The sequence below is a fragment of the Lepidochelys olivacea genome (assembly GCF_965140295.1).
Source record: "Lepidochelys olivacea isolate rLepOli2 genome assembly, chromosome: 5".
NCBI lineage: Eukaryota > Metazoa > Chordata > Testudines > Cheloniidae > Lepidochelys > Lepidochelys olivacea.
In genome coordinates this window covers 101042363-101051581 of record NC_140415.1, presented here as the reverse complement: position 1 = coordinate 101051581, position 9219 = coordinate 101042363, and the positions used below count along the sequence as shown (strand labels likewise).

Here is a 9219-nt window from a genome sequence, read left to right as displayed (position 1 = left end):
GTAATGGAGTTGCACTGATGTAAAACTGGGGTAATGCACTTGAGAATAAGATGATCTCTGTGTATGATTTTTAATAGTTATCTTGCAAAACTGTTGTAAAACTGTTACCATCCTCAACACAAAACCTACTCCCTAGTCCTTTGTAATACTGATTGATGATAATGATAAAACTGATTATTAATACGATTGATATTCTCCACCCAAAAAATTACTTGTCATGTACAAGATGATGAGTAAAACTTTGTAAGGCTGACTCACGATGTGTATATCTCTGTATCTGATTTGTTCAAGGAAGGACTGTGACCACAGTCTCATTAATCATGCACTTAATGTACAGAGATGTTTTACTTGAAAATAGTTGAGAGCTTAATGGTTAGAAGCTAATGTCTGGGGAAATGGCAACATGTCCACCACCTCTTACAAGGATAGTGTTACTCTTTGCAGGGCTGCTAGAGTGAGGGGCTTGACGAGAAAAAGTCCTGTCCCCCCCTCTACTCCTACTGTTGGGTTAAGTGGTTGGGCTGGTCCATGGGTTGCAGCCTCTACACTGTCAAGGCAGTTTTGAAATAACTGTACTAGTATCTAATTGGACATTCTTTCTGTTTCCCGAACAGTTGGGTTTGTCATACAAACAGCATGTAGTCTAAGAGCACACTCCCAGCCTGCAAGGGTGAAAAGGCCGGGGGGAGGGAGGGGGAAGCTATTTTGGAAGAGAAACTCCTAGAGAATAAGGGGGAGTGGGCAGCAAGGTACCAAGGGGTCTTTGCAGAGGGGTGACCAGGACAGAGGGATGGGGTCCCAGAAACAAAGAGATGGAGGCCAGAGGAAAGGGAATGGGGGAGACTTGGGGAAGAAATGAGTTTGTGGACCCAGCTGGAAAGAGAGAGGGAAAGGTTCAAGGAAGGGAAGATAAATGAGGAAGGGACAAAAAGAAGTGGAAACTAAAAGAGGTAGCAAGTAGACCATGCAAAAGTAGTGTGGAAGATGGAAGAAGAAAGACAGAAAGAAGTAAAAACATGGAAGGGTAGAGAGAACAAGAACTATTAACTTGTGTGCAATAGCAGGGAGAAGACCAACTAGCAAAAACTTGTCATTCTGTTCAATTATATCAAACTATGTATAATTATATTATTAAAGTGCCATCCATTTGTTGACATAACACATTAGTAACCTCCCTTCACTTATTGAAGATAAATAACAGACTTAAACCTTTTTTTTTTTTTAAATCATGAACCGGTGGCTTATGGTATAAAATATTTAACAATGTATGTAAGGCACAAAACCTGGCAAAGATGTTTCATTTTAAAGAATACTCAGTACTAACATGGTAGTGGCGGACCAGCCCTGCATGGAGCAGTCCTAGGCTTGAGGGTGCAGAGGTGAGGAATACCCCACCGATTCCCCCAACTTTTATTCTTCAGCCATACCTGAGGAGCTGGCCCCATATGTCCAATGCACTGCACTGAAATGTAAAAAAATTTCCCTTTCAGCATGAATAAATTACCGTCAAAGAAAAATGCTTGGCCTCACGCCTAGGAACTACGCATCTCAGCACTGAGGATAGTGATAGGATGGGAATAGCATTATTGCATTATTGTTCAGGAGGCTAGGGCAGAAAAGTCCTATTCCTTGAACCCTTGTTTTGAATTCTTCATATCTTTACAAATAAAGAAAATCCCTTTTAATCCAAAACTTCTCATGGCTGGTCATGCCAAAGGTAAATTTGTTTTGGAAAGTTTGAGTAAAATTAATTCAGCCATTTAAAACCTTTCTGCTTTTAAAAGGATTGTTGACATTTATTCACTCATGCAGTCACCCACATCATTTCCATTCAGCTTCTAACTAAGCAGTGAAAGTATATACATGAAAGACAGATTGAGTCAAGCAAAATAGTCCCTCTTAACCTGAACTTGTCTTACATCCCGGTTAGCCCTCCTTCCCTCCACACCTTAACCCCTGTTGCTGTTTGAAGACGCAGTGAGCAGTCCATTTATCCTTGAAAGGGTCTGGAGCCCTTAAGAGCCTACAATAGAATCACAGGACTGGAAGGGACCTGAGAAGTCATCTAGTGCAGTCCCCTGCACTTATGGCAGGACTAAGTATTATCTAGACCATCTCTGACAGGTGTTTGTCTAACTGCTCTTAAAAACCCCCAGTGATGGAGATTCCACAACCTCCCTAGGCAATTTATTCCAGTGCTTAACCACCCTGACATTTCCTAATGTCCAGCCTAAACCTCCCTTGCTGCACTTTAAGCCCATTGTTTCTTATCCTATCCTCAGAGGTTAAGAAGAACAATTTTTCTCCCTCCTCCTTGTAACAACCTTTTATGTACTTGAAAATTATCTTGTCCCCTCTGTCTTTTCTCCAGACTAAACAAACCCATTTTTTTCAGTCTTCCCTCATAGATCATGTTTTCTAGACCTTTAATCATCGTTGTTGCATTTCTCTAGTCCAGTCCCCTGCACGCAATACTTGCAATGTATTGAGGTTGGTGTGGCCACAGAAAGGCTAGTAAAATTCTTAAGCCCTTTTTGGATTTCCCCTGAAATGTTAGGGAAGAATTCAAAATCTTAGTTCTTGCCCAGAACTGCCCAAGAAACAGGGCCACAAAGCAGATGCAAGGAAGGTGTCCTCTGCCTCATTACCAGTCTGCTCTGTGGGTCAGTCAGAACTGGTGGCCAGCTGGCACGTCCTCCCTACCCCATGGGACGGTGGACCCCAAGTTTGGCACTCTCAAAGAAGCCACTGTTTATCTGAAGCCTTGTTTACATGGCGTTTCATCTGCCTATCAAACACTAGATCAGTGGTTTTCAACCTGTAATCTGCAGACCCTGGGGGGTCCAGAGACTATATCTAAGATTTCCAAAGGGGTCCGCACCTCCTTCTGAAATTTTTTTATGGGTTTGCAAATGAAAAAATAAAGTTGAAAAGCACTGTACTAGATAAAGGGGTTAGTGTTGTATTCAGATAAAGGAGAATTTAGAAGTCAGGCCTGTGTTAGCAGGGCACTTTGAACCAGGAATATATCCATAAATATGTACCTTCCAGCATTCTAACCAGCCACTTTATGTTCCAGTGTGTGTGGGGGGGAAGGGGGGGATAGGGGCGGGGAATCTGTACCTAAAAATGGTGCAATTCTTCATGAGCTACAGCAGAAGTGAGTCAATAATTGAATTAAAGTGTGCCATTCTGAAAAGTCACACTGAAAATGGCATTCTGGGCTTCCATGTTTGTTTTTCACTGATTTCCAAATAAAATGTGCTCAATTCAAAAGTAAAAAAAAAAAAGAGGGGGGGGATATCAAATCCTGACCTGTTGAAGTCAATAGCAATACTGCTGTTGACTTCAACAGAACCAGGATTTTACTCCGGTAGTTTTTCTAACTGTCAGCCCTGCATGCTCAACCTAGGGCTGAGCATCAAGCTTGAATCTTGCCTCACATTTAATGAATGTCTTCCCTCAGCAACGCATATACAACCCCATAGTTGTCAGCGTCCTGCAGCATGAACATGACTAAAATGCAGTAAAAACATACCTTTGTCACTAAAGCCAGCTGTTCCGACTCTGAATACATTCAGGAAGCAGGTCTCTTGAGTAAAAAGGTATCATTTACCACGGTCACTTCTCAGAGGAAACCCTCTCTTTAACTGCTTTTGAAATAACATGTAAAGGTTCCCATTTCTCCTGGTTTTTATTCTCCCCCACTTTAGAATGTGCAGCTTTTTAATCATTTAAAAAATCTTTTTACATAGATCCTGTTTGTCTTTCTCCATCTTTCCAATTATAGTATTTATCCTGTCATTGTTTTCTTTTGAATGTGTTTAGTCTCTTTCTCTCCATTGTTTTTCCTTTTTTTCTGTCCTTTAACTCTACCTCTTTTAATGTGTCATTTCCTGTATAATTATTTCCATTTTTAACCTTATGTTCTCCTCTCCCCTTTTTCTGGGCACACCATCTACCCCTCCCTACTCCTTCGACTCCCCAAGGAAAACATGTCTCACCTCCCATTTCTTTGTCATTCTTCTCAATCACATCCTCTATTTCCCTTCTTCTCCCATCAAGGGAAAGGCTATATTTCAAATCAGAAAATAATCCTTGAGGAGGAAGAATTGATTTATTTTGCAGTTGATTTTCTCCATGTTTTCAGTTTCTACAATGATTTGTAGCCAGCCCACTCTTGCCTCTTCTGATACATGAGCGTAAAGAAAGATTGATAAAGCATCTTATCCTGTTCATGTTCTCTTCATAAAGGGCAGAACTCTAGTTGAACTCAGTGATGCAGGATCAGGCCCAAATAGAGCCTTACTTCTTTGGCACTGAGTTTGTGAACAGTGCAATGGAAGCAGCTAACCTTATAGCTATGAAGACAATGCCTAAAGAAATGGCTCATAGAAGGCTTTTTTCTGCAAACAATCTGTATTATTCTTTCAGGAGCTGTGCTATGAAACTGGCGTCTTCTCATTAGTGTGCAGCAATGACTGAGCTCAGCTTGGGTGTTGTATATCCTTCTGGAAGTATGGAAACCTCATTTCTAGTTCAGACTTGGTTTGAAAAAATTTATTGAAATAAACAGATGAATTCAATGCAATATTAAAGTATCGGCTATTAACACAAAGTAAAGCAGTTATCTCCAAATACTCATGGTAGAAAAATACCCAACTATTAGCTTATGAATTAATAATCTTCCAGATCAGCAAATATGAATGGAAAAACAAATGGGAACTTGCACCAAAAGATGAGATGCGAGAAAGAGATTTAAATTAATAAATAGAGGAACATTAAGTAGCAGCACTAACATTTTCCTTCCAGTGTAAAAAATAATGGCTTCTATACACTGGTAGCCAGCATATCAAGGTACAGTACAGTCATTTATATCTCAAGAGCATTTTCACTCAACATCTTGATGGGCTGACGTGAGCACAAAATGAAATACTGGCTATGAAAAGGAAATTAGCCAGTTGGATATTTGGTATGAAAAAATCTTTCATAAACAGATCATCTAGAGACATTGGACAGAGTACAATGAATGTATTTGGTACTGGCTTTTTTGTGTGAGCATAGTGAAATATTGAAACGTGAAAACAAGCTGCTCTGATGTTGGCTTGAGCCAACAATTATGAGCTATACTTAATATCATTAGCAAACTCTTTAAAGGCCAGAGAATGCTGTTCTTGTTTTAAAATACTGGGAACCTCCTTAAATAACCTCTCTAATGCCACATGAATGGATTGTGGTCAATGCTGTCCCCAGGCAACTGTTGCACCCTGTAGTATAATACAGTAGTATTATATAGCACTGGCCCATGTCTTTTCCAGCACCACTTTACACATTCAGTGTCTTATCCACTGACTTTGTCTCGGAATAACTGGCGTGCTTTGGTCCTTCTAAAGTCCCTTCACAGTTCGTATTATTAGCAACTGACTCCTGGCCCGGGTGCATGACAAGCGCCTGAGACTCCTCCTGTACTCGAGTCATGCTCAGCTGTTGGCTGCTGCTGCACAGACATTTCGTACGATGGCGGTTGTTCCTCCTGAAGGCTAGTTTCATCTATGAATTCCATGCTGCTTTCAGTGTACAGCGGCGGAGGGATGTTGTAGAGCTCTTCCTCTCTTGCTGAAAGGGAGAGTGGTATTGGGAAAGTCAGCTTTCCCGGATCAATGCTATCTTCATAGCACGGAGGGTAGAAATCAGGCCTGAAAAATAATCACACCGAAAAGATTCACTAGTTAGAAGAGATTTATATAAGCTGGGCCTGGTTAGATATGTGTGCTTTTGTCACCTTGTCACAGTTTATCTGAGATTTAAAATATAAACTGAAGAAATGAAATCTGGCTAAGAAGGACTAGATCAGCTGAACACATATGAAACAGATATGCTGATCAGCATCCTGCGACTTTCTCTAAAGTGTGCCATTTAAAATAATTTTAAATATCAGCCTCAGCCTCAGAAGTGAATTTAATTGACAAGGTTTCCTGACTGTCATGCAAATATCACCCACCAAGTGTCTATAGTGCAGCAGCTTCCGTAAAGGGCACTCGGATTGGAAAAGGGAGTATATTTCCTGCCAACCTGATTGCATGGCGATTATTTTCCGCTCTCCACAGATTTTTAAGTGCTATCCATATTATCTTGGTTATCAAACCAGGGTTTGTGATGCGATGTATTTATAGAGCTGTTACAGCACATATTGTCAGTGTTTATGGTGGTGTTACCACAACAGACAGCAAGAGTCATTTGTATCCAAAGACTCTGTTACAAACTTTGCCAGGCCTAGGGCCAACCAGTTTAAGAAACTGCCTATCGGAAAGCATCAGAGTTCACTCAGAAATAGCAGGGATATTTACACAGAAACCTCAAGCATAGACCATATAGGAAATTGTGAATCATTCCATTGCTTTGGCCTCCCTGGAAAACCGTGCTGAGGAGCAATACCAAAACACGGGCACAGGCGCGATCGTTGTCTATTACGGTGATACAACTGGGCCTTCTGCGCTCCTGAGATAGCTCCACTGAAGCCGGAGGAGTTGTGCCTGCTCTCCCCAGGAATTTGTCCCCGTGTGTGTAATCACGAAGAATAGTTTTTCAGGGATACAATCAATGTACAGGGTAGATCACCTAAACTGCTGCTGTTACTGTCCTAACTGCAATCCACTGCATATGAAATATTCAGGCTCCTGTTCTATGCCCATACAAATAGAATAAAAAGTCTTATACTGGCTACAGGTTACTCTTCTTTGATATAATGCTATGTCATTTATTTCTCTTGAGGATACATTTACCAAATGCAACACCTAGTTTGCCCACGCATACATTGCAGTACATACCTGTCTATGGTGTTGATGTGCATTTCTCTATGGCTGGGATTTCTCTGGAAAATATAGAACAGGTTGGTTTTTTTTCTGACTTCATGGCACATGCTCCAGAAAATCCCAGTCGCAAGGAGTAAGAACCCCAAAGGTAGCAGAGAATAAGCAACGAGCAGATTATTCCCACATCTGCACAAAAGGGAGCCTGTGGAAATGCAAAAGGCTCCCATGCAAATAATAGAGAAGCCAGTTAAGAGCACAAAGAAACGAAAGAGACAGAAAAACTTTTTTGGCATCTTCATGGTTAAACACAGCATCTAGTTCCTTCTCTCTCACGCTCACACTTTCTCTCTCCGCTGTGCTTCCTACTTGCATTCGTCAAGGTTTTATGCTCTTCAGGATCAACTGGCCTTTGGACAATTAAGAGAAGCAGGCAGTTATACAATACTCATTAACTCATCGAAGTTGCCATAATATCTTTAGGGATTAATTTATAATTATAAGGCTGCTTTAAGCGGGGTGGGGGGGGGAATTCTTCCTGTGTCATTTCTTTGCCAGTGTAAGCTTTGAAAACCATTGATGCATACTGTGCTTCTCAATGAGTTAAACATTAGGGTTTAGGTTTGAATAGAAACCACCAACCTTGCCAGCTTTGGGGCAATGCTTTCTAGCACTGACAGTTTCTTTAAAAAAACCCAACCTCCATTGTTCCTAATTCTCTGTTAAAAGCTTGAAGAAAAAATGTGTGTCTACTGATTATGAATTCTTTCTTTCACTCTTCCCAACTGAATGTTAAATGACTGTGGCATTTCTTATAGCTCACTTTCTAGTTTCCACCCCAGGACCATCGAAGATCAATAAAAATTACACACATTCAACAAAACAGTCTAAGGGTGGTGTAAGTTTGGTTCTTCTCCTCTTCCCCAAATTCAGCTCCATGTTGATTATTTTTTCTTTGCTCTGTCTTCTTTCTCCTAGCATCAGCTATTGACTTAGGAGCCTATTTTTAAAGGTAATTAGGTGCGTAAAGATATAGATAGGCACCTTCTGGGATTTTCAAAAGCTCCTAGGCCCCTAACACCCACTGAAATCATTTGTTTAATAATGCCACTTTGTCTTTCAGTGGGGAGGAGAATTAACCATACCGTGCCAAGAAATGTAGTCAACTCTTTCCCGCCTAGCGTCTTTAATCAAAACTGAATGTCATTCTAAAAGATAGGCTTTAGTTCAGCCACGGTTGGGCTCAGTGCAGGAACTAATGGGTATAATTCTATGGCCTGTCACACTAGGGATCACACATAAGAGATCCTTTCTGGCCTTAAGTCTATGAGAGTGATTCTTTCTTCCACTATAGCCCCTGTACGCCGCTGCCATGGTATATAGGGGTCATAAAAGCCTCACAAGTCCTGGCACAGGGGCCATGCCCAGTGGGGAGAAAGGGGCATATTGGATAGGGGAGGGGCTATAGCACATGCCACTGTGGCCATTCTGCACCTCTCCAGAGTATGGAGCTGCCCACGGCTGCCCAAGTAGGGTGACAAATTACAGTATCTCCTGTGGCTTCCTAAATTACTCTGGGTTGTTTTGATGTCTGACCAGCTCAGGGCCCCAAAGGCACAAAGGTCATCTTTGCTTCAACCCTTCCCCAAGGCGCAGCACACAATCTCACCCTATGACTCTATTCATGTATTGTTTGGTGGTTTAATTATGATTGTTTATTAGCATTGTATTTTACCTGTGTGGGCACGACCCCAACCACTTTGCCAGGGGTTCTTGATAAATAATATGCTTATTTGTTTATTTTGTCACAAAGCTGCCATACATTCTGGTGAAAAAATGTGCTTTTCAGCCCTCTCCCACTGTGTCAGGTTATCTACTCAACCAGCTCCAAAACAGGTCAGTGCAGCTGATTTTTGTACCAACTGTGAGAGGGTGTTTTGAGGTTGTTTCATTTGCTGTGATACCAAAGGTGGCAAAAACCTTTCTTAACTGAGCAAAGCATTCACATAAAGAGCTGTCGGGGCCAGTTTTTACTGCAAAGTTAACTCATGTTATAATGCAAATCTTCCTGTTAACTCAACGCCCATCCACACACACAAACCCCACACTCAAGTGCGGTGGCGCTATTCACTCAAGTTGGTTGGCACAATTGGCCTGCTAACACGACCGCTCAGTAATGTGAATGCAGACTAGTGTCACTGGAGTGCTGCCAGTCCTCCAGTGCCTTCCCACAATTCCCCATACTCATATTTTCTTGCTCTCTTTCTATTCCATCCATCTAGCCTGGACGTCACCTTCACTGCCCACAGATGAAACAAAGTCCTAATTGTACAACAAACCTCCTCCGTCACAGAGCCAACAATTGACTTGCCAAAACCAAACTAATCCATAACATTCTGGGGTGGCCAGA

At 41.5% G+C, this 9219-nt stretch overlaps 1 protein-coding gene across 1 annotated transcript; it reads right to left on the bottom strand.

Annotated features, from left to right (window-relative positions):
* Positions 1 to 4781: 4781 nt before the first annotated feature.
* Positions 4782 to 7153, bottom strand: TMEM252 (transmembrane protein 252). The gene is made up of 2 exons (XM_084627680.1): positions 6828 to 7153; positions 4782 to 5696 (listed from the first exon to the last, which is right to left on the bottom strand). The coding sequence occupies exons 1-2, from the start codon at positions 7124 to 7126 to the stop codon at positions 5414 to 5416; spliced, it is 582 nt and encodes a 193-aa protein (XP_084483806.1). The 5' UTR covers positions 7127 to 7153; the 3' UTR covers positions 4782 to 5413.
* Positions 7154 to 9219: the final 2066 nt, after the last annotated feature.

Bases quoted from the DNA above. Each gene is read 5' to 3' on its own strand.
- TMEM252 (XM_084627680.1), bottom strand. From the start codon at position 7,126: ATGCTGTGTTTAACCATGAAGATGCCAAAAAAGTTTTTCTGTCTCTTT. The intron at 5,697-6,827 runs GTATGTACTGCA...ATTATTTTTCAG, and splicing joins CACATCAACACCATAGACAG to GCCTGATTTCTACCCTCCGT.